Source organism: Pongo abelii, chromosome 13 (assembly GCF_028885655.2).
Source record: "Pongo abelii isolate AG06213 chromosome 13, NHGRI_mPonAbe1-v2.0_pri, whole genome shotgun sequence".
Taxonomy (NCBI): domain Eukaryota; kingdom Metazoa; phylum Chordata; class Mammalia; order Primates; family Hominidae; genus Pongo; species Pongo abelii.
Window position 1 is genome coordinate 52,744,756 of NC_071998.2, and position 25,878 is coordinate 52,770,633.

Sequence of the window (25,878 nt, forward strand, 5' to 3'; positions counted from 1 at the left end):
GTTTCATTGATTAGGTTCCCAGGTGGTATTTAGCAAGAACCTTGGGTTCAGTATTCTGGCTTCCGAGAACTGGAGAACTAATTGATTTTCTCTGGCAGGTTTCAGAAGAACATCCTGAAGGAATGGTCACTGTGGCCATTGCTGCCCACTATCTATCTGGGGAAGACAAGAGATCCCCTCAACTGGATGCTCTGAAGGAAAAGTTCCCAGATTGGACATTTCCCTCTGCCTGGGTGTGCACCTATGATCTCTTTGTATTTTAATCTTGTGGATGAGCTCTAAGTACATGCCCAGTGGATACTCCATGTGACATGGTTTCTCCCTATGTTACGTGGATGTTTGTAACGTAAGTCAATGAATTTTAATGATCATATGTTCAAAGAGCTTTCTGGGTTAACACTTTTCAGGGCCAAGCACTATAAGGGTTTAGCTGTGGCACAATGATGCATGGCCTGTTGACACTTGAAAATGCCAGTCTTTTGGCACTTAAGCACATGTGGGTACTGCCACCACACACACGTCATTTCATATGACCTTAAGGACAAAAGCCAACAAACCACTTCAATAGCTGTCCCTTTAGGATCAAGAAAGATGTACACTGTCAGACCATTGTTAATGAGACAAAAGTTGTTTCCAATTTAAGCCCCAAAACCATTTGTTGTATTAGTGGATGGTGGGTAAAATATCATTCACTGAGGTAATGATTCCCCTTGAGAATATAACTCTGTGTAGGTCACTGCAAAGTGATTGCCATAGGGCTGGGAGAGAAGCATTGCACTCTTGAGGCTGTAGCCTGTGTCAAGCTGTTTCTTCAGGCAGCCTCTCAAATGTGCTTTGTCTCTCTGTGCTGAGGCCTGGACCCTGTGCTGAGCTGGTGACTCACTGTCCTGACAAGTGGACACTCAGATCCACTGCTGTGCTGCTTTCCTGAGGTGGTTTTCTATACCTGTTTTCCTCTGAAACATGTCTGTTACTCCTCTCCATCTTACCAAGTTGAAAAGGGGAATATTTGGCCACATACCCCTGTTTTTCGTAGGTTCTTTTGGTTCAGAATATTGTTTGTGCCAGTACATGACCTTAACTTCCTTCTCAGAGCACTAAGCTGCCATCTGGGCTATTCTGGGGTAGAAGGCAGGCTGGGAGTGGTGGGCATTTTATAAATATTTATTCTCTTTTGTTTCATAGGAGTCTTGTGTTATACAAGGTTAATCCTTTATGGTATAATCTTATTGATGCACTGGGCCTATCTTTTTGTTTTCCAGCCAGTTGAATAGATTAGTTTTTCTCAGTAACTTACTATCCAGCAGACTGGCTTTCCTGAGACTTGAGGTTGTGGCTTATACTGGAATGAGACCACTGTACGTGTAGGTGGTTCAGATCCTGTGTAATGGCAGCATGAGGACTTAAAGGTGGTTTTCATTTTGAAGATGGCTACGTAGCTTGTAAGGTGTATCACAGCAGTACCTCTCATGGCTTTTTGGTTCCAGCAGTGAGGGCGTTGGTGAGATCCATGGTAAACTGTGCAAGCTTTCTTTTTATCATTAGGAAATGTGAAACGTTGGACAAAGTTTGAGTTTTAACAAGGACAAAAAGTTGAAAGAAAAGGCACAGTTAACAAAAAAGGGTAGCTAGATTTATCCTGGGTGATGGAGGAAATGAGAGAGGAATGCTCTTGAAAGGTGGTCTGTGGATCTGTCTGAATAGAAAGAGCATAATAAGTGTGCATCGCAGGAGAAAACGTCCTTGAAACTGCTTGTCTCATGTGTATGATGTGCTTTTTAAATCATGCTCCTCATTGCCTGCCTAATCTGTGACTCCCTAAAAGCTAACTGGGCCCATGTAGATAGGGCTGCAGCCAGAGCTGAATAACATGTTAGGCTGACACATGTATCAGCACTGCACACTGGAATCATTGCTCTTCCTGGACTTTGTAGAAAAGAGTCTGGCTCCTGCTACTTTTATCTGTCAGGTAGCACATAAGGTTTGCAGGGTTTATATCTTGTATAGAATCACAGTTGTGGAGAAAAAGTAATAATTTCTCAATGAATTTTAAAAATGGGCCTATTTTCTATCCCCGTGGTTAATCTGATATAATTAGTGTTCCCTGTGAATTCCCCCACTTTGGGAAGGATGCCTTTACTCTTTATCAGTAATAAGTTATAACTGTTTTCATACTGCCTTAGGGTTATTTCCCTGTGTAAACCATTGTCGTTTGTTTTGGTTTTCTTTAGCATTATGAAGCTTTGGTGTTGTACAAGGTCAGTAATAAGACGCTCACTAGTCTCAGGGCTTGTGTAATATTTTGGGAGGTCATTTAAATGCCAGAAATGGTCAAGCAATTATACACAGTATTTATGACTCTCTTAAGCACACCGTTTGTCTGTCACATTAGTAGCTTCTGAGATTAAAAAAAATTTTTTAAGAGTGATCATTTAAACAGTTTCTAAACGGTCTTTTTAAGCTCTAACAAAGTCACTAACAAATGCATTATTTTCTACAGAATTAAATGTTAGTAGTACAGTACTGCATATTCAGGGAAAAAGTGTGAAGAATTATGATTTCAAAGTAGTTCGTTCTTGTGTTTGACCTAAGAATGATTGTCGCATGAAGTGTTTGTTTTTACAGTTTAGCATATATAAACAAACATGATGGGATTCCTTAAGATGTTACCACCAAGGGGGCCACAAGCCAGCCTGCTGTCTCAGGAAGCTGTAGAAGGAGTGTTTGTCAATTTCTTGTCACTGGTTTGCTGACTTACTGAGGATTAATTGTTGCCTTACAATGTTACTGAAATAAACTGTTTAATATACTGGTTGGTATCTTTTTAACTGAAAAACAGATCTGTGTTCTTCTGTATCCCCATATTTTCAAGGGTTATTCCATGTCCACAGAGCCTTTTAATTGCTGTTAAAAGACCTAGATGGCTCATGTGAGCAAAGAACTCAACATGGAAATGTTTACTTCAGTTAGAATCCTTTATCTTAGAATGAAATGGTACTTCTGAATTTCACAGAAATTATTAGGTAAATGTTGAGCTTCACCTATGTAGGAGTTCTAAATCATCCCCATTAGCAAAAAAATAGCAAAGGATGAAGGGCGTTCTTTTATTTGGGAGTAAGGGTAGGAGGGAGGGAAGAAGTTGGCTTTCAGCCAGAGTGACCCATTGCTTATTCTAATCTCCACAGAAGGAAAGGGCACCACCACTCACCAAAATAGAGCATGAACTTTGAGTTCAGAGATCTCTGTGCAAGTTATTTAAGCTTTGAGTGAATTCTCTCAGAACAGTTCAATACAAGGTGAAGCAGCTGAACAACTTCTAACCTAATACTCCTCCTCCTCTTTTAGGGCCAATAAAGTCAAGATGCAGTTATGGCTATTTATATTTGTTTTTAGCCAAGATGCAGTTACGACTCTTTTTAAATTTTTTAAAATTATACTTTAAGTTCTGGGGTACATGTGCAGAATGTACAGGTTTGTTACATATGTATACATGTGCCATGGCAGTTTGCTGTACCCATCAACCCGTTATCTACATTAGGTATTTCTCCTAATGCTGTCCCTCCCCTAGCCCCCCACCTTCTGACAGGCCCTGGTGTGTGATGTTCCCCTCCCTGTGTCCATGTGTTCTCATCGTTCAACTCCCACTTACGAGTGAGAACATGCGGTGTTTGGCTTTCTGTTCTTGTGTTAGTTTGCTGAGAATGATGGCTTCCAGCTTCATCCATGTCCCTGCAAAGGACATGAACTCAACCATTTTTAGGGCTGCATAGTATTCCATGGTGTATATGTGCCACATTTTCTTTATCCAGTCTATCATTGATGGGCATTTGGGTTGGTTCTGAGTCTTTGCTATTGTGAACAGTGCTGCAGTAAACATACGTGTGCATGTGTCTTTATAGTGGAATGATTTATAATCCTTTGGGTATATACCCAGTAATGGGATTGCTGGGTCAAATGATATTTCTAGTTCTAGATCCTTGAGGAATCGCCACACTGTCTTCCACAATGGTTGGACTAATTTACACTCCCACCAACAATGTAAAAGAGTTCCTATTTCTCCACATCCTCTCTAGCATCTGTTGTTTGCTGACTTTTTAATGATCGCCGTTCTGGTGTGAGATGGTATCTCACTGTAGTTTTGATTTGCATTTCTCTGACCAGTGATGATGAGCTTTTTTTCATATGTTTGTTGGCTGCATAAATGTCTTCTTTTGAGAAGTGTCTGTTCATATCCTTTGCCCCCTTTTTGATTTTTTTTTTCTTGTAAGTTTAAGTTCTTTGTAGATTCTGGATATGAGCCCTTTGTCAGATGGATAGATTGCAAAAATTTTCTCCCATTCTGTAGGTTGCCCGTTCACTCTGATACTAGTTTCTTTTGCTGTGCAGAAGCTCTTTAGTTTAATTAGATCCCATTTGTCTATTTTGGCTTCTGTTGCCATTGCTTTTGGTGTTTTAGTCATTAAGTCTTTGCCCATGCCTATGTCCTGAATGGTATTGCCTAGGTTTTCTTCTAGGGTTTTTATGTCTTACGTTTAAGTCTTTAATCCATCTTGAGTTAATTTTTGTATAAGGTGTAAGGAAGGGATCCAGTTTCAGCTTTCTACATACGGCTAGCTAGTTTTCCCAACACCATTTATTAAATAGGGAATCCCTTCCCCATTGCTTGTTTTTGTCAGGTTTGTCAAAGATCAGATGGTTGTAGATGTGTGGTATTATTTCTGAGGTCTCTGTTCTGTTTCATTGGTCTATATATCTGTTTTGGTACCAGTTCCATGCTGTTTTTGTTACTGTGGCCTTGTAGTATAGTTTGAAGTCAGGTAGCGTGATGCCTCCAGCTCTGTTCTTCTTGCTTAGGATTGTCTTGGCTATGTGGGCTCTTTTTTGGTTCCATATGAACTTTAAAGTAGTTATTTCCAATTCTGTGAAGAAAGTCAATGGTAGCTTGATGGGGATATCATTGAATTTATAAATTACTTTGGGCAGTGTGGCCATTTTCACAATATTGATTCTTCCTATCCATGAGCATAGAATGTTCTTCCATTTGTGTGTGTCCTTTCTTATTTCATTGAGCAGTGGTTTGTAGTTCTCCTTGAAGAGGTGCTTCACATCCTCTGTAAGTTGTATTCCTAGGTATTTTATTGTCTTTGTAGCAGTTGTGAATGGGAGTTCACTCATGATTTGGCTGTTTGTCTGTTATTGGTGTAGAGGAATGCTTGTGATTTTTGCACATTGATTTTGTATCCTGAGACTTTGCTGAAGTTGCTTATCAGCTTAAGGAGATTTTGGGCTGAGACTATGGGGTTTTCTAAATATACAATCATGTTGATCTAATATTGACAGTGGGGTGTTAAAGTCTCCCACCATTATTGCGTGGGAATCTAAATCTCTTTGTAGGTCTCTAAGAACTTTATAAATCTGGGTGCTCCTGTATTGGGTACATATATATTTAGGATAGTTAGCTCTTCTTGTTGCATTGATCCCTTTATCATTATGTAATGGCCTTCTTTGTCCCTTTTGATCTTTGTTGGTTTAAAGTCTGTTTTATCAGAAACTAGGATTGCAACCCCTGCTTTTATTTTTGCTTTTCATTTGCTTGGTAAATATTCCTCCATCCCTTTATTTTGAGCCTGTGTGTGTTTTTGCATGTGAGATGCATCTCCTGAATACACCACACTGATGGGTCTTGACTCTTTGTCCAGTTTGCCAGTCTATGTCTTTTAATTGGGGCAATTTAGTCCATTTATATTTAAAGTTAATGTTGTTATGTGTGAATTTGATCCTGCCATTATGATGCTGGCTGATTATTTTGCCCGTTAGTTGATGCAGTTTCTTCATACTGTCAATGGCCTTTACAATTTGGTATGTTTTTGCAATGGCTGGTACCGGTTGTTCATTTCCATGTTTAGTGCTTCCTTCAGGAACTCTTGTAAGGCAGGTCTGGTGGTGACAAATATCTCAGCATTTGCTTGTCTGTTAAGGACTTTATTTCTCCTTTGCTTATGAAGCTTGGTTTGGCTGGATATGAAATTCTGGGTTGAAAATTCTTTAAGAATGTTGAATATAGGCCCCCACTCTCTTCTGGCTTGTAGAGTTTCTGCTGAGAGATCCGCTGTTAGTCTGATGGGCTTCCCTTTGTGGGTAACCTGACCTCTCTCTGGCTGCCCTTAGTATTTTTTCCTTCATTTCAACCTTGGTGAGTTTGACGATTGTGTCTTGGGGTTGCTCTTCTTGAGGAGTATCTTTGTGGTGGTCTCTCTATTTCCTGAATTGGATGTTGGCTTGCCTTGCTAGGTTGGGGAAGTTCTCCTAAATAATATCCTGAAGAGTGTTTTCCAACTTGGTTCCATTCTCCCTGTTGCTTTCAGGTACACCAATCAAATGTAGATTTGGCCTTTTCACGTAGTCCCATATTTCTTGGAGGCTTTGTTTGTTTCTTTTCACTCTTTTTTCTCTAATCTTGTCTTCTTGCTTTATTTCATTGAGTTGATCTTCAGTCTCTGATATCCTTTCTTCCACTCGATCAATTCGGCTATTGATACCTGTGTATGCTTCATGAAGTTCTCGCGCTGTTGTTTTCAGCTCTATCAGGTCATTTATATTCTTCTGTAAACTGGTTATTCTAGTTAGCAATTTGTCTAACCTTTTTTCAAGGTTCTTAGCTTCCTTCCATTGGGTTAGAACATACTCCTTTAGCTTGGAGGAGTTTGTTATTACCCACCTTCTGAAGCTTACTTCTGTCAATTCGTCAAACTCATTCTCTGTCCAGTTCTGCTCCCTTGCTGGCAAGGAGTTGTGATCCTTTGGAGGAGAAGAGGTGATCTGCTTTTTGGAATTTTCAGGCTTTTTGTGGTGTTTTCTCCCCGTCTTCGTGGATTTATCTACCTTTGAAGTTGGTGACCTTCAGCTGGGATCTCGAGTGGACGTCCTTTTTGTTGATGTTGATACTATTCCTTTCTGTTTGGTGGTTTTCCTTCTTACATTCAGGCCCTCTGCTGCAGGTTGGCTGGAGTTGACTTGAGGTCAAGTCCAGACCCTGTTTGCCTGGGTATCACTGGTGAAGGCTGCAGAACAGCAAAGACTGGTACCTGTTTCTTCCTTTGGAAGCTTCGTCCTACAGGGGTACCCGCCAGGTGCCAGCTAGAGCTCTCCTGTATGAGGTGTCTGTTGGCACCTACTGGGAGGACCCACTTGAGGAGTTAATCTGTCCTTTATCAGAGCTCAAATGCTGTGCTGGGAGATCCGCTGCTCTCTTCGCAGCTGCCAGGCAGGGATGTTTAAGTCTGCTGAAGCTGCGCCCACAACTGCCCTTTGTCCAAAGTGCTCTGTCCCAGGGAGGTGGGGGTTTTATCTGTTAGTCCCTGACTGGGGCTGCTGCCTTTTTTTCAGAGTTGCCCTGCCCAGAGAGGAGGGAATCTAGAGAGGCAGTCTGGCTGCAGTGGCCTTGCTGAGCTGCAGTGGGCTCCACCCATTTTGAACTTCCCAGTGGCTTTGTTTACACTGTGAGGGTAAAACTGCCTACTCAAGCCTTAGCAATGGTGGACGCCCCTCCCCCCATGTTGGAGCATCCCAGGTCAAGCTCAGACTGCTGTGCCAGCAGCAAGAATTTCAAGCCAGTGGATCTTAGCTTGCTGGGCTCTGTGGGGGTGGGACCCGCCAAACCAGACCACTTGGCTCCCTGGCTTCAGCCCCCTTTCCAGGGGAGTGAATGGTTCTGTCTGACTGGTGTTCCAGGTGCCACTGGGGTATGAAAAAAAAAAACTGCGGCTAGCTTCGTGTCTACCCAAAACAGCCATCCAGTTTTGTAGTGGAAACCCAGGGCCCTGGTGGCATGGGCACTGGAGGGAATCTCCTGGTCTGCAGGTTGCGAAGACTGTGGGAAAAGCACAGTATCTGGGCTGGATTGCAAGATACAGTCCCTAATGGCTTCCCTTGGCTGGGAGAAGGAGTTCCCTGACCCCTTGCGCTTCCCAGGTGAGGCAACGAACCACCCTGCTTTGGCTTACCCTCACAGGGCTGCACCCACTGTCCAACCAGTCCCAGTGAGATGAACCAGGTACCTCAGCTGGAAATGCAGAAATCACCCGCCTTCTGTGTCGATCTTGCTGGGAGCTGCAGACCAGAGCTGTTCCTATTCAGCCATCTTGCCAGCAATCCCAGTTATGGCTCTTAATGTCTGTTTTTAGTTGAAATACGTAGGGATTTTGGGGGTGTATCAGTGTATTTTTTGACACTTCTACTTCCATATTTGATTTGTAAAAACATAACATGTTGGTAATGATTTCTTTTTTCTCCAACTTGGCTCTACAGCATGACCGAATGGAATTTATGCCAGGAATGCAAGGTTGGTTTAACAGAAAGTTGGCCAGGTGCAGTGGCACATGCTTTATCTCAGCACTTTGGGAGGCCAAGGTGGGTGGATTGCTTAAGCACAGGAGTTTGAGACTGGCCTGGACAACATGGCAAAACCCTGACTCTACTAAAAACACAAAAATTAGCAGGGCATGGTGGTGTGTGCTTGTGGGCCCAACTACTTACTATAGAAACTGAGGTAGGAGGATGGCTGGAGCTCAGGAGGTTGAGGCTGCAGCAAGCCATGACTGCGCCACTTCCTTCCAGCATGGGTGACAGAGCAAAACTGTCTTAAAAACATTTGAAAATCAGTGTAATGTACCATATTAATAGAATAAAGGACAAAAACCACATGACTACTTCAGTAGATGCAATGTATGTTTGTTGAGTGTTTTTATCATGGAAGGGTTTTGGATTTTGTAAAAGACAAACATCCTCAACCAGATAAAGGTTATCTATAAAAAACCCACAGCTAGCATCATAATTAGTGATGAGAGAAAGCATCTCCCTAAGATCAGAAGACAAGGATATCCACTATTGCCACCTAATAAGCATTGTACTGGTGGCTGTAGCCAGGACAGTTTGACAGGAGAAAGAAAGAAAAGGCATCTAGATTGAAAAGGAAGAGTTCAAACTATCTCTGGTTGCAAACAACATGACCTTCAATGTAGAAAATCCTAAGGAATCCACAAAAAAGAAAAAGTTTGATGTTGCATGATGCAATGTCAATATATAGAAGCAATTGTATTTATATACACAATCCAAAAACAGAAAATCCCATTTTTTTACAGTAGCAATAATACTTAGAAATAACTAACAAAAGTATGAGACTTAGCAAAAATTATAAGCCACTGTTAAAAGACATTAAAAACCCAATAAATGGAAAGACATCTCATGTTCATGAACTGGAAGGCTTAATATGGCAATATTCTCCAGATTGCTTTATGTCATGAATACAATGCTTATGAAAATCCCAACTGCCTTTATTTTAGTATAGAAATTGACAAGCTGATCCTGAAATTCATATGGAAATACAAGGGACCTAGAATAGCCAAAACAGCCTAGAAAAAACAAACTTAGGACTCTCACTTTCAAAATTTCCTACAAAGCAACAGAAATCAAGGCAATGTGGTATTGGCATAAGAAGATATTATAGATCATTAGAATACAATTAAGAGTCTATAAATAAACCCATACATCTATAGTTGTTTTTTGACAATGGGAAAAAAATCCTTTCCATAAATGGTGCTCTGACAATTGAATAGCCACGTTAGAAGAATGAAGTCAGATCTCTCTCTCATATCATACACGAAGATTAACTCAAAATGGATCAAAGACCTAAATGTAGGAGATATAACTATAAAATTCTTAAAACTTTTAGTTGTAAATATTCATAACCCACATTATTAGGCACAAGCAACCAAAGAAAAAATAAGTTGGACTTAAAATGAAAAACAGTGTTTCAAAGGACATTATCAAGAAAGTGAAATGATTGAGAGTCTGTGTGATTGATTGATTGATTGTAATCACATGGTGACAACACTCAATCTAAATCAGACTTCTGTTGTATTCTCACCACTCTTTTTCTTTTTTTTTTTAGCAGTATTTAATGGGTACATTTTAGAGTCTTCCATTTTGTGTGGAATTAGATTCTCCCCTTCAAATGCTGTAATCAACATTACTTAAAAAAAAAAAACTTGAATATTGAAACCTAAAAAAGTGAAAAGCCCACAGAATAAGAAATATTTGCAATTTATATGTACATAAAATAGTATCCAGAATATATAAAGAACTCCAGCAAATCAACAATGAAACGACCTAATTAAACAGACATTTTTCTTCAAAAATAGACAAATGGCTAATAATCCTACGAGAAGATTTACATTAACCATTAGGTAAATGAAAATCTAAACTATGATGAGACACTACTTCATGTACAACTTGGATGGCTACAGCCAAAATAACAGCATGCTTTGGTGCCAAGAAGTGAGATAGAAAAGTTCACATACTGTATGTTTCCATTTATATGAAATGTCCAGAATAGGCAAATCCATGGAGACTGAAAGCATATTTAGGAAAATGGGAAAAAGTCAAAGTACCTTTTAATCCCACTTATTAGAAATGACACCTAGGTTCCTCTATACTTACATGTAAAATTTTGTTTGCTTGGTAGATATCTTAAGGTATACATAATTTTCTGCCATTCCTTCATTATATTTTGAACATTTTCCATGTCATCGACATGGGCTGTTTCCTCCAGTATTTTACTGTCAGGCATCTAGGATGTTGCCAACTCTTGATGCTGTCATTCTAAATCTACATATGAATAAATATTTTAAATAAATCTGTCTGAATTTCATTTCATAAGGAAAATTCTAAGAAGCAGAATTATATAATGAAAAGATGATTTTCATGGCTGTTAACCTGAGATGATGAATAAACCAAAGTTTGTGTAATGGTTTTATTGCCCTTTACCAAGGGGAGAAAAATACACATTACAGAAATAGCAGCAACTTTAATTACAAGCAAAGGTTGATTTTATTCCCACACCCCAATGACTTCTTGTTTTGGTTTCAGCAAATAATTTATTAATAAATGCATCTAGTAAACCTCAAATAGTTATACTGAATATTTAAATTCATTGGCTAAAATTATGGCTTAAACAGTTGATATGTGAAACAAACAACACAATAAAAATGAGTTTTTAAAAATTAAAGTATATAACAAATTACCAAATTTTCCGTAAACCTGCCAAACTTCTTGCCTTGGGGCCTCCTATCTCTATTAGTTGTAAAAGAATATTGTATAAAACAAACAATTCATTCACGGCCTAACCCACAGGAATACAGTTAACTTACTGGTGCCCTGCTTTCAAGAATGTGAGATGAACTCAGCAGCACAGTGTTTTATTTCAGATACTTGAAAAGATCACAGCTCTTTATAATGGTAAATCATTTTTATTGACTGAATATTCACACCAAACACAAAAGCAATGCTGGTTCTTCTCCTTAATGGACTAGGATAGGAGAAGAGAGTTCAGTTTAGTTTCTTGCTGGGCTGCATGTACTTACATGCAAAACATTATCTTAAGATTCAGGGAAAGGTGGTTTGAAACAAAGACTTAAATAAAAATAGCACCAGAAGGACCAGGTACCAATAATCACATACTCCACCCATTCGGGAGTTTCATTTTGTAAAATATTATTGCACTTGTAATGTAAAAAGTAAATGATAGTAAATTACCCAACTCAGTAATTTTAAATACTTTGATGTATTCTGAACTAAGCAGTTTCAAAATGGTTTTGAGTTTCTCTTCAAAAGAAACCTGGCTAAGACAACTAAATCTAGCCATTTACTTTAAAAAGCAAGGAGAGAGGACCAAGTTTTGTTTCTAAACTACAACTGCACTATGAGAAAAGAGGCTATTTTAGATAGTGGTACGAATTTGGTCCACATCAAATACATCGTTATTATAAAAATAAACAAGTTTGTTTTTTGTAAAAAATAACATTGCATTCCTTGTTCAAATTGCACAGTACAAATAAGCTGTCTTAATACTGTTATAAGGTAATTAGAATTACATACATTGGATGGGTGTTTAAAGCAATTAAGGAGTATGCAGTTGTTTTCATAATGTATGAAAACAAATTTAAGTCATTTCTAGAAGTACATAAAATATTTTAAGTTTACAATGAAGAATGCATTCTTTACACACTAATTTTTAGTAGCCGTGATAATACAGGATTCAGCAGTCTATTTACATAGAAGTCCATCTTTATTCAATTTACAAAAGCAATAAATAAGAGACTATGTTAATTTGCACAAAACCTGCTGCATTTCATGATCAGTGTGACCATTTCTGTTACTTCATGACCAAGCCAATAAACCTGTCTTCCTCAGTTTTGCAGAGGAGCAAGCTCTGTCTTTGTATGTGTAGACATGCAGAATCCAGCATTAAAACCTTACAAATTATAATACAAGCCCTAAAATGAACAGTGCCTTTGAGTATATTTACACAAGAGTATTCACAAAAAGATACTGTTCTTTAATGCAAAATAGTTTAGTGGTATCTAACAGCAAAATTGAGAAGAACCCCCTCAGACCTCTGCCCACATTGGTCTAATGGGAATCAAGCTTGCTAAAACAAGCACATTAACTCACAGGTAAATAGCTTCCATCAATTCTGGACTGCGATTTGACTGGCTAGTAAAGCCAAGGAGAATGTTTCCATCATACTGGCACATATTGTGCCCCAGGGTAGCAATCTATTCAGGAGGACTGAATAAAGAGTCCAGCTGTATCCAAGGGAGCAAACAGGTAGCTCAAGTACCTGATAGACTATAGCAAGCACCTTAGCATTTATTTTTTTAAAAGCAGTCTGGACATAATGCAGAACCGGGAAACGTGAGAAGATGTAAGTAGTGAAAAAGTAAGCTCACCTGGGGCAAAACAATTCCTGTGGTTTAAGAGCTACCAACCTTTGAGTAAAACCAAAATATTCTCATGTACATCTGTACAATATTTACTTCTCACTGCAGCTTAAAATTTTTTTATGAAAGATGTTTTATATCACATTTTTATGGAGTCAAAAAGACTTCTTAGACAAGAAAGAATTAGTTAAAATCTAATAATACTTACCAAAGAGTCTCTGAACTGAGTTCTCCTGTTAAATCATCCAACTATGTCCAACATACTGAGTTGCACGCTGCTGCTAATTAATACTGCCCCTTTGTGATGGAACCTCACTGTTGTTAGGACACAGAACAGTCGTAAGTCCCATCCTGAAAAGGTTCTTCCTCCTCTGCTTGGGCTGTGTCCTCCTCTTTCCGGCTGACCATACTGCTGCTTCCAACTTCACCCTGGGGGATGCTTCCATGGCTGGAGGAGCCCCTGCTCTCCTCTGCCCGGGGGCTAGTCTGTTCCGGAGTCTTACCCATAGTTATTGGTTGGAAGGCATCTGGCTGGACCTGCTCTTCTGTTACCTCACTGAGCTTCTGCAGTTGTGGCTTAATGATGTTTAAAAATGGCTTATATCCAGGACTATGTAGAGAAAAAAACATTAGCTCATCTGCCATAATTCAAAAGGTTTGGTAGAATGTTATGGGTGAACTTCTACTGAACATTGATATGGTAAGGACAATGATAGATTAGGAGGGGGGAGAGGAGGCAAAGAAGGTAGGGAGGAAAGGCTTCTTGGGTGTCCTGCCCAGCAGAGGGGGCTGCACATTGCATATGCCTGAGGCTTAAGTTTCTAAGCATTAGGGGCAAAGGGTGATGTTTTAGAACCAGTATTACAACTAAAAATTGTATTTTACAATTGAAAGGCCAACAAGAGCTTAGACTTGAAAAAGGACCTTCAGACAACATTTAACCTAAATGCATGTGGCAATTAAGGAAAACCAGATCCAAGTAAGGGAAGTAACTAGCTCCAAATACACACATTAACTGGTAATAAAGACAAGGCTAGAGTCCAAGGCTCTTAACTGCAACCACAACTCTAATTTGGATTTGCTTGTAACTGCCATGGAATGTTAAATTCACATGGACCTTAACTTTGAATCTTTTCAAGTAGATATTTGTAGACTATTGCTTTCAATTCCACAGGGCTGCAAATCTGAAGTTCCAGTCTAATTCTAAGCTCATTTGCACTGCATCAAATCTTAAGTCAGTGATATACATTCACACTATAAATTATACACTGACCAACAGGGTAACTTTACTCGATGGAATTATCCATTTAAATAGCTGGGTATAGAATGATTACTAAAGAAAGTAGCTTAAAAATGAACATATAATAAATAATATATAATAAATAAAATATAATACATGAACCATAACTAAGCCTTAATGTGAAAGGACAGGATTCACCAAAAGACATGGAAGGACACCAAGCCTAAGGAAAGCAGCACTTACCAGTCTGTAGAGGCCCATCGGTCCACTGCATGGAGCCCTGTCTTTATGTTCTGTAACATCTCTCCATCTACCTCTGAAGACTGTGTAATAACCAAAATCTGATTGATTACTGAGGATTCTCTAAGAATCAGGCCTATAACGATGCACCAGTCTAGGCACCCTGCCTCCATGAAAATGTGTAGCAAATACCTAAATATAAGCAGAAACAAAATGATTTATGCTAAGGAAGATCTATAAGATGTACAGAAGTGCAATGATTATTAGGAGAGTAGCCCTATACCTATTTGCCCAAATACTCTGAATAGGCATTCTGTGATTTCAAATAGCCAAGAAACTCACCGAAGCTGGACCTGGGATTTATGAGGCCCTTTACTGGCCAACTCCATGGAAATGTGCTCCAGCTCTGACTGAGTTAAACTGAGTGTAGAGAAATTTTCATCCACCACTGTCCAGTCTCCATCCACCATGGAGCTACTTTCAGTCAAGTCTGTGGCTGAACCAATACTGCATTCATCACCTGATGAAGAATTGCCAAAAGTTACAACCAACTTCTTGGAGAAAATATATTTTCCTTTAATTTTAAATATTAGCTGTTCCTCAGATGTTGATTTCTCAGGATCTTGAAACTAAAACATGAAATCCATGGCTAAAATTACCATGTGAACATAGAAGACATTTAAAGAAAGAATTAGATAACCGACATTATGTACCTTTAGATGGAAAAATATACTAACACCACCTATGAAGCAGTCTTCCCCACCTCCCTCAATAAAATCTAGCTAGAGTTTGACCAAGTCTTTACATTCAGCTACTACAGGAAGTAGAGGAAACTGTTAAACTAAACCATGAAGATGTAATAAGCAAAATTATTATTGTGAGAAAATCCACAAAACCAAATTTCTTCCATGAATAAACTGCAAGGAAGGGAAAAGGAGAGGGTGGGGGAACATCCACTTAAAAAGAGAATTAAGAACACAATCACAATATGTGAACCTTATTTAAATCTTAACCTATACAAAATTATGATGCCTATGAAACAATTAGAAATCTGAATACTTAATGGATATTTGATGGTACCAAGGAATTATCAAATTTTTATAGGGATGATAATGGTATTTTGGTCATAATTCTTAAAGAGTCCTTGTAGGAAAAATACTGAAGTATTTATAGATAATATGTCATGGATTTTCTTCAGTTAATACAAGAGTGGGGAGGTACACCAAACGTGGCCATTAGTGATGTAAGCTGAGTGATGGCCACATGGGGGAGGGAGGGGAACCCACTATATTATTAACCATACTTTTTAATATATTTGAAATTATCTCTTTAAAAAAGTTTTCTAAAGTAATGGCACCATCTCACACCCATCAGGATGACTACTATCAAAAAACTGAAAGTGAGTGTTGGTGAGATGTGGAGAAAATAGAACCCTTATCCACTGCTGATAACTTAAAATGGTGCAATTGCTATGGGAAACATTATGGCGATTCCTCAAAAAAAATGCAAGTAGAATTATGACCCAGCAGTCCCATTTCTGCATATATATACCCAAAATAACTGAAAACAGAGTCTCACAGAAATATTATATACCCACGTTCACAGCAGCATAATTCACAACAGCCAAAAGTAAAAGCAACCCAAGTGTCCATCATCAGAAGAATACACAAAACGTGGTACCTGCATACAAAGGAATAAAACATGCTCCAAAAAGATGAACATGAGGACATTTATGCTAAGTGAAATAAGCTGGTCAGAAAAAGACAAACACTATATGATTTCCTTATATAAAGTACCTAGAATAGTCAAATTCAGACAGAAAAAATAAAATGGTGGTTGCCAGTGGCTGGGGGAAGAAGGGATGGGGAGTTCTTGTTATTAAATAACACATACAGAGTTTTCGTTTTGAAGATGAAGAGCATTCTGGAGGTTGATTGCAGAACAATGTGGGCGTAATTAACACTACAAACTGCTTAAAAATGGTCAAGCTGTTAAATTGTGTATTCTACCACAATTTAAAACAAAACTAATGAGATCTGTAAGCCTCCTCACATAGCAGAAGCTCAGGTAATAGTGATGACAGACTGATAATCAAACATTAGACAAATGCCTGGCCACTAAAAAAACTGCAAACTCAGACAAATTGTTGTTTAAGCTTCTATACTGTATAACCCTATGCCAACACAAATTGCTTCAAAACCTCTTCAGTTTGTGATTTACCCATTACTATAGAGCAGAGGTTGGTGTACATTTTTTTGTAAAAGGGCCAGATAGTAAATATTACAAGCTTTTAAGGCCAAGAGGCAAAATCAAGGATATTATGTAGGAACTTTATTCCTAGGATATTTATTTTGTTCACATAAAATAAATATGGCAAAGTACACATAAAACATTTATTTTATGTTCACATAAAATAGATATGGCAAAGTACAGTCAAGGCCAGTTTGGCCTTGTTCTACAAACTTGTTCTACAAACTTTCTATATCTCCAGTGGATACAAACGGTTAATCCTCCATCACTATAGAAAAAGAGTGAAGGTCTATCTCTGAAGTGCTATAGCACATAAACTTTCTTCAAAGGAACTGAAGAAGAGCTAGGATTTAAAATGACATTTACCTTTATTAGATAAAGGTGACAAGAAGGCATCTTGCATTTGTGGTCCATGGGATGAAGCTGTGTCTATCTCATGATGGGTGGGGCCAATGTTGCTGAGCCAGCTCTGACTTCGCTGGATGTTGGAGATGCCAGCATCCATCTCAAGGTTTAAAAATGGGTCAGCTGATTGAGACTTTAACAGCTGCTCTCCCACTGCAGAGTGGGTCCGAAAACAAAAAATGGAGGAAGAAATTGAAGATGCACACACTGACATTTTCAATTCAGCTCTTTTAGCTTCCCCCACCTGCCTACCCAGTAAGAACAGTTCAAAGGCAATTACTGTCCTATACTGTATCAGCCACCCCAAAACTAGAGACATGGGATTGTGTAACAATGGACTGACCATACAATACCACCTAACAGTTGTATCATCTTATCTCTTACTGGGGCTAGGCAAAACTTTATTATGTTGATCTTCTAAGTGATTTGCTTTGGCTCTTAAGATAACATGAAGTTTCCAAATGCCAAAGTTAAAAGTTTTGGTTTCAATATTCATAAATAGTAATAGTAGAACAGTCTTCATAAAAAGACCTGAATTTAAAAACTTTAAATTTTTATTTCACCAAAATGTACACTTTCAGTTTGTCCTCTCCTAGTTTAGAAGGTGGCCTTACTGTTCCCCTGGAATGAGTTCTGTCAGCTTACTCTGAGGTCCATGTCTATCTCATTCCAGAACTCCTTCCCACAATAACATAAGCATGGCAGCTTTTATATTCAGGCAGTTCTCAACTTCTTTATAATCCAAGAATGATTAGATTTTTGAATTAGACTTCAAGGTCACAAGACTTAGAGACATAGGTTCTACTTTATTTACATCTTTGGTCAAACAGTGGGCATTCCAACTCATGTACAAAAAGTTGGCTTTTATCCATTCCTAAGTTTGGAATGAAAATAATTCCTTGACTATCAACTAATAGCAAAATGTGTAAATACATGGAGTAAAATACAATTCTCCTTGTACAAGTGACATGAAGTCTACATTACCAGTTCGGTATTTTCCATTTTTGAAAGGAGAACTGATAGAAGAGGCTGGGATGATTGGAAGTGGCCACAGGAAATCTTTGTGGAGTCTCTTCAGAGCTATTACAAAGTTGTCTACCCGGGCAGCTCGGGTACGTTCCTTGCATAGCCAACTAATTAGTTCAAAGCCCAGCTGGGCTGCAAAGCAGCCAAGGTCCTTTAACCTCACATCTTCTAAGAGGCGCCGAGCATGTCTCCAGAGCATCATGTCAATATACATGTTCTCAGCACAGTCACTGTCTTTGCTCCATCTGTAAGTGGAAACACAAGAAAGCTACAGAATAATCTTTACTGGAGGATTTCACATACTTATTACGCAGAGGTACTGATAAAGCTGACAAGGAGATAAGAGATCCAAGATCTAATTCTGATTGACAATGAAGATAAAGTATCAACGCTTCTCCTCCGTGTTACACCACAACCCTCGGAACACAGTAGGCTAAGACACATTTGTAGAATGAATACAGGGAACAGGAAAAGGGGGATGGAAGAAGTCAGACCAGGAGGCAGGTGATGGGTGGCTGACGGAAATAAAGGCAGCAAACCTGTATGCTGTATTTGAAAAGCCCAGTGAAAAGAGGGAAGGAGAGCACATCAAAGAAACTAAGGATAGAGAGGCAAAGTGAAATTAAATTTCTCAGTGTGAGTCATGCAGACATATGAAAAGAAAACCAACTTTTTTTTTCTTAAATGACAAGGTTTCACAATGTCACCCAGTCTGGAGTGCAGTGGTGTGATCATAGCTCACTGCAACCTCAAACTCCTGGGCTCAAGCTATCTTCTGCACCTCAGCCTCCCAAGTAGCTGGGACTACAGGTACTTGCCACCATGTCTAGCCAATGTATTTTTATTTTTGCAGGGATGGCATCTTGCTGTGTTGCCCAGGCTCATCTTGAACTCCTGGCCTCAAGCAATCCTCCCACCTTGGCCTCCCAAAGTGCTGGAATTATAGGTGGGAGCCACCTTGCCAGTCCTGAAACCAATTTTTAAAAATTACAACTTGACTAAGTATAGTCTCTTGTTCCTGACTCACATGAGCTAATGTGGGGGAACTGGTTTGCTAACTGGATAATGTGGTGCTTTAAGTGATAGGCAGTTTAGTGGTGAGGTAAAGAGCCTAGTCTCTGGTGCAGTACTGCCTGGATTCGGATCTTGGCTCTGCCACTCATTTGTTGTGTGAACATAACTAAGTTTATTTTCCTAGGCCTCTGTTTCTTCATCTATACAATGTGGCTAACCCTCATAGAGTTGTTTAAAATAGGACCTATGTATGTAAATGCTTAGAATAAGGCCTGGCATGTAGTAAGCACTTGTTAAAAAACAGTAAAACAGGCCGGGCGTGGTGGCTCATGCCTGTAATCCCAGCACTTTGGGAGGCAGAGGCAGGAGGATCACCTGAGGTCGGGAGTTTGAGACTAGCCTGACCAATACGGAAAAACCCTGTCTCTACTAAAAATACAAAATGAGCCAGGCGTGGTGGTGCATGCCTGTAATCCCAGTTACTTGGGAGGCTGAGGCAGAAGAATCGCTTGAACCTGGGAGGCGGAGGTTGCGATGAGCTGAGATCAAGCCATTGCACTCCAGCCTGGGCAACAAGAGCGTAACTCCATCTCAAAAAACAAAAAACAAAAAAACCCAGTAAAACATGACAATAACAAACGTTCAATAAGCTCTCACTATGTGCCCAAGCACGGTAGTAAGAATATAAACATATGTTCATGTTATCCTGGGGGGGAAAAAAAAGAGAATATGAACAATATAAAACAAAGGATTAGGTAAGGAAAAAAATGAGACAACAACATAAGAACATAGGAAGGAATACATAGGCCTCACAAACCAGAGGAAATTCTCATGATTTTATAATGTTAGTGTGAATTCACAGTCATCTCTCAGAAGACAATATCCCATCTATGGGTGATAGCAGTTTCAGTCTCCAGCATACAATTCATTTGGCTCCCCCACTGTCTAATAACTTCTCTAATCAATAGGTCACAGGAGTGTCAAATGCATTAGCACTAAATTTTTATCTAAAGGTATAATTAGAAGGAAAGGTAAAATTACTGACTTTAAGAAGGCTTTTGGATTACCTACAGATTTATCTATCTTCCTTTTAGTCCTCTATCATCAGAGGTAATTTAAAAGTTTGTTGCATTTTCAAATCAAAACCACAACGCGATGCCACCTTACTCCTGCAAGAATGACCATAATCAAAAAACAGTAGATGTTGGCATGGATGTGGCCATCAGGGAACACTTCTACACTGCTGGTGGGAATGTAAATTAGTACAGCTGCTATGGAAAACAGGGTGGAGATTCCTTCAAGAACCAAAAGTAGAACTACCATTTGATCCAGCAATCTCACTACTGGGGATCTACCCAGAGGAAAAGAAGTCATTATTCAAAAAAGATACTTGCACACACGTTTATAGCAGCATAGTTCACAATTGCAAAATCACGGAACCAACCCAAATGCCCATCAATCAACGAGTGGATAAAGAAACTGTCGTATATACGTATATATGATGGAATACTACTCAGCCATAAAAAGGAATGAATTAACAGCATTTGCAATGACCTGATGAGATTGGAGAATATTATTCTAAGTGAAGTAACTCAGGAATGGAAAACCAAATGTAGTATGTTTCTCCCTGATATGTGGGAGCTAAACCATGAGGACGCAAAGGCATAAGAATGATACAATGGACTTTGGGGACTTGGGGGAAAGGCTGGGAGGGGGCAAGGGATAAAAGACAACAAATATGGTGCAGTGTATACTGCTTGGGTGATGGGTGCACCAAAATCTGACAAATCACCACTAAATAACTTCTTAATGTAACCAAATACCACCTGGACTCCAGTAACTTATGGGAAAAAACAAGTTTGTAGCATTTGGCCGGGTAAGGTGGCTCACGCTTGTAATCCCGGCCCTTTGAGAAGCAGAGGCAGGTGGATCCTTGAGGCCAGGAGCTCGAGACTAGCCTGGGCAACATGTTGAAACCCCGTCTCTACTAAAAATAAGAAAATTAGCCGAGTGTGGTGGCACATGCCTGTAATCCCAGCTACTCGGGTGGCTGATGCAGGAGAATCACTTGAACCTGTGAGGCGGAGGTTTCAGTGAGCTGAGATGGTGCCACTGCATTCCAGCCTGGGCGACAGAGTGAGACTCTGTCTTAAACAAGTTTGTTATATTCAGAACAGGTACATCAAGATCTATTCCAGAAAAAGGGGCAGAAACTATTCAGAGGGTACTGAAGTGAACTTGGGAGGAAGAAAAAAGGGAAGCCTTCTGTGTGGTCTCTGCTTTTTGGGAATGGAAAAAGAAACTGCAATTGGATTAAATAGTTGTTTCCATTAAGACCTAATTTTGTAAATGTCTTGAAATGCAATGTGTCATGAATGCCCAAAAAGCAGTAATGGCTCTTTATTATTTTACCTTTTTCCAGAGGGACCAGATGGCATACTTAGTGTTTTCTGTAAACTGAATTTACTGGGAGGAACATTTTCAGCTGACTGGGATAAACTGATGCTTCGATTCCTGAAGAACTCAAATCCACCACTTGAACTGGGTTCCTAGGATTACAGACAATATGCAGTACCATTAAAGAAAGATGCTATGTAGGTGTATGGCCTAGAGAAGATGTATAACTTTTGCAACTAACCTGAGCTGTGGGTGTGGATGGAGGTGTCTCAGATTCTCCAGAGCCAATGGCTTTAAGAAATCGAATCATGTGTCGACAAAGGTCCCACTTGCCTTGTTCTAGTGCTGTGTTGAATAGAAGGGTAGCATGTTGCCTACTTACTGCAGGGACTTCCATATTCTACAAAAAACAACCAGGACAGCATTCTTTTTATACTACACAATTTGGGAAGATAATAGCAATTCTTTATCTCTAGTTTTCTAAACTCAAAGAATGTAGCCACACCACCACAGGGGTTAGTTTAATAGTAAGATTAAAAAGTACTATACAAGGAAAAGCGAGGCAAGTACTCTTCTGGTGTAGGTAAACTATAATTTATTAAACTCCCACTACATGCCAGATACCATACATATACTTTAAGTCATTATTTCATTTATTTCTCCCAGTGACTCTGCAGATAAGCATATCATTTGTATTTTACAAGTGAGGAAACTGAGTTAAGTAAATTGTTGAAGATCAGCAGAAAAGGAAGAAAAAAAAGGGAGGTTCGCCCGACTCCAAAAAAGGTCAGGTCTGTCTCCTGTTGCAGAGTTTTCTGAGGATGTGACTAAAATCTCTGCTTTGGGCAATAGCAAGTAGTAAAGTTCTGCTGCACATTCAGAATCCTCCATTTTTCTTTCACAAATTTAACCTGCCTATCTTGGTCTTTATGGAAAGGTGCCTAATAGACAACTGTTAATTGTAGTTATTATCTGCCAATCCATAGCAACTTAGAAATTCTGTTGCAGAAAAAATTACATTGTCAGGGAGATACAGTGAAGTTGCAAGGAGTGACCCGGAACCAAAAAACAGCTGCATTTATTTTGATTCTATTTTTAAAACCCCATGTCTTTTTCTTTAGGGTTAGCCATGGAATCATACTTCAAGGCCACCTGGCCTCTACTTGTGAGTGTCTCCTCTGGTTTCAGTCCATTGTCATGAAGCAAAGAAGCTGACAGGAAATCTGCTTCAGGCAGAGATTCAAACCAGGTTTATGGTTAGCTGCTTATTATCAATGAAAACAACTTTGCAGTTAACTGGAAAGAATCTTTAAGTGTAGCCTATCAAATAACCAACTGTCAAGCCCTTTTGTCAAATATCTAATGAAATAAATTTTCAGGAGTTGCAAAGAAGCCATTATTTTGAGAAAAACTGTGTGCTATGAGGATCTTTGCTGTGGCAGGCCTAAGCCTTCTCAGCTTGCTTTGGGGAAGACTAGCTCAAGGTGCTCTGTTATGACCATGCTCTAATAAGTGTCCCCTCAGCAACCCACACTGAAAGGAAACAAATCTAGTGTTGTGGGAAGCTCAGACTCACTAATATCTCAAATAATACTTTCTTTGCTATGTTTCTTATGTAATATTTCAATAATCTTATGTAATATTTCTTACATGTTCCTATTACATGTATTCTAATATACATATTAAATTTCTTCAATATATTAAATTTTCAAAATACTACTCTGAACTCATTAATCTGTTTTAGGCCTATTTATGGACAATGGAAAAAATATCTCTGCAATGTTACTTTATGACATTCAAAGGAATCTGTCTGAATTCTTCCAAATTAAAGATATAAACAGAAAATTTGACTATGAATTCCTTAAACACAATCATGGTGTCAAAATAGGACATTTCTATTTTTCTAAGTTTAAGCTCATTAATTCTTCCGCTTTATAAGAAGAGAATTGTTACCTGTAAGATAATAAGGTAAGAGGCAGCTGTGTCCAAATCCTGAGCCATCAAACATTCCTCAAACAAGTCCTTAGGGTTTCCAACAGCTGCAAAAAGGTAATTCCATAGGGCATATTCGGTCTTCCTGGCACAATGGACAACTGTCTGCAGGAAGAGGGGGAACTCAGTGATAAATTTTGCTACAGTGGGAAGCAGAGGGTCGGGAATGGGCTCCCGTGAGGTAGCTTCTTCTTCCAGTACTTCATGGAGCATGAGCTCCAGCACATGAGGGAAGTAAGGTAATGTGGCACAGGACTGGGCCAAGAGCAAGGCTTGCTCCCCAAGGTTTCTGACCAGAAGTTGACGTAGAATGTGGTGGAGGTAGATCTGAGAGGTTCTCTCCACAACACAGAAAGGGAAGAGCACCTCCAGCTGTTCTCTAGCATTGTTCCGAGTATACAAAGAATCATAGAGCAAAGTGTCATTGACAGCACCAAGGACTAAAGCATCTTCAAACAGAACAGCTAGCGGGTAAATGTTGATGTGGAAAGGCAGCATGATCCGCTGGGACAAGAAGGAATGGGGCTTGCGGTGATCCCTAGGGAAGAGAGGGAGCCAAACTTTCATCCCTGAACCACCACAGCTCAGCCAGAGGGCCTCCAGAAGGTGACGTTTCTGTTTATTTGCTCGACACGTTGTCCAGACATTTTCAACAGACTGGGCTAGTACAACAGGAGGACAGAATGGCAGCTGGAGAAGGAGAGACAATAATCAAGTTGTTTTCCTATTAAATCTGCAGGTTCTTAAGTTCCTAGGTACTAGTTTACTAAGTCTTTCAAATGATAGTATAATACTTTTTTGGGAAAAGCAAAGGGATCTAATTAGAATTAGAGTTAATAAAAGTATCCTGGCCTTTTAAAGTATATACACTTAAATCTGAAAACAAAACACCCCATGAACTTCACCAGTCTATCGCTATTTTTTCCATTAGAATTCGCAATGAATGATGCCTAAGCAGTAACATATGGAGTATGGAACATTTCATGATCATTTTGGGACCTTATCCTCCAGTCAGTCAGTCTTACACCCAGAGGCTTAAGACTAATTTTATGGACTTAATTTCTCCTTTCCAAATCATAAAATACTCTTCTCTTAAATTCTTTCATTCCTTCATCCTCATCCCATACCTTCTTAATGTTTGAAAAGAAATGACTTGTACTTTACTCACAAGTTTCCTTTGGTTATTAGGGTTACTGTCCTTCTCCCGGATCTGTGGGCCTGACCTGTCCCTCTGCATCATGATGAGCTGTCCTGCCAGGTTTAACATAATGCTCTCTGCACCACGAGCCTGAAATTTAAGAAAAAGCAGCTAAATTCATACTTTTGTATCGGTATGCTTTCCGCATCTCCCCCCAATCCATAAGGTTTATAGGTTAAACAATCTACATTATTTATTGAGGTTGTACTATGTATAGCCATTCTGCTAGGTTCTGTGGGAATACAAGGAGCTTTCTGGCTAGGATGGTACAAAGCCTGACACATAATGCAATTAATGAACACCACCAGTGACATATGATTGAGGGCAGAGTTGAATTATCCTGAAAAAGCTAAGAGAACTTCAGAAGTTTATAAAAATGAGAGATCACTTCAGTGATCTAGCTGCTATAACAACAGAAAGTTTAAAAGATGCGGTGAACCTGACAGATGAGGAAGACATACACGAGTGGGAGAGTAAGGGTTGGTACTCTAATGGAAGTGTGCAATGAAAACGAAGACATGGAACTATTGGGAAAGTGAGAACAGTCTGGCTAGACTAGGGACATTATGAGAACAAAGCTGGATGGTAACAGACCTTCAAGGAGGATTCAGAAAGCCAGGTAAAAGAGAGCAGGAAAGAAGCCACTACTTATGGTTCTTGAATAAGACAGTTATTTAAAAAATCAGAGTTAATCAGGATAGGTTACTGAGGAGAGGCAGATTTCATGGGTGTTGACTTCAGAAATGAGGAAATAGTCTGCCTTTTTATAATGAAAAATTTCAATCAAACCTCAGAGAGCCTAGTATAATGATTTCCTATTGAGCCCTATCACCCAACTTAAACCATTATGCACATTAAACTTTGAGCAGCCCTGTTTTAAAAGGCATCTCAGATATCAAGTCATTTCCATCTGTAAAGAGGAAGGAACATTTTGGTTAAAAAAAATAGAACTTACTGCTATCCCAGACATGAAAGGTAGAAAAAGAGATGAACCAAAGACGATTTCCAGGTTAGCTGAGGTGCTAGAGAAGTTGAAGTTATTATCAGTGATAGAAGACAGGAAGAGAAATTAGACAAGGGAAAACCAAAGAGTTTCCCTTTTTCTTTCTGGTTCATTTAATTTGAAAAAATAAAAAAAAAAATCTTAAGACTTCCAAGTAAAAATGTGAGCAATGACTAAATCAGAGATGACTGTACCAGCATCAGAAGCTTAAAGGTGAGGCTGGGCCAGGTCGGACGTGGTGGCTCACACCTGTAATCCCAGCATTCGGTGGGAGGCTGAGGTGGGTGGATCACGAGGTCAGGAGTTCAAGACCAACCTGGCCAAAATGGTGAAA

The 25,878-nt window shown here is 39.3% G+C and overlaps 2 protein-coding genes across 9 annotated transcripts in view; one reads left to right on the top strand and one right to left on the bottom strand.

The window, feature by feature from the left end:
• The window catches only part of ERMP1 (endoplasmic reticulum metallopeptidase 1), a 54,766-nt gene extending 46,317 nt beyond the window's left edge, over positions 1-8,449 (top strand). For 2 of the 4 annotated variants that reach the window (XR_008509652.1, XR_008509653.1), the window contains 2 exons: positions 99-346; positions 2,626-2,809. Coding sequence is in view for 1 of the 4 variants with exons in the window: in XM_009244460.4 (XP_009242735.3) it covers positions 99-263 (165 nt within the window). In the remaining 3 variants the exon portion in view is untranslated. Of the gene's footprint in view, positions 1-98 lie in introns of all 4 variants that reach the window. The other 2 variants (XR_008509654.2, XM_009244460.4) reach the window with 2 other exon arrangements.
• RIC1 (RIC1 homolog, RAB6A GEF complex partner 1) overlaps positions 1-25,878 on the bottom strand; it is a 175,228-nt gene that overhangs the window by 19,247 nt on the left and 130,103 nt on the right. For 3 of the 5 annotated variants that reach the window (XM_024251964.3, XM_024251965.3, XM_024251963.3), the window contains 9 exons: positions 24,512-24,631; positions 23,305-24,033; positions 21,593-21,751; positions 21,367-21,503; positions 17,899-18,185; positions 16,876-17,067; positions 14,602-14,779; positions 14,263-14,451; positions 10,915-13,389 (listed from right to left, as the gene is read on the bottom strand). In XM_024251964.3, coding sequence (XP_024107732.2) covers positions 13,101-13,389; positions 14,263-14,451; positions 14,602-14,779; positions 16,876-17,067; positions 17,899-18,185; positions 21,367-21,503; positions 21,593-21,751; positions 23,305-24,033; positions 24,512-24,631 — 2,280 coding nt within the window. In that variant the 3' untranslated portion in view covers positions 10,915-13,100. Of the gene's footprint in view, positions 1-1,490; positions 10,666-10,914; positions 13,390-14,262; positions 14,452-14,601; positions 14,780-16,875; positions 17,068-17,898; positions 18,186-21,366; positions 21,504-21,592; positions 21,752-23,304; positions 24,034-24,511; positions 24,632-25,878 lie in introns of those variants that run through there. The other 2 variants (XR_008509651.2, XR_002916223.3) reach the window with 2 other exon arrangements.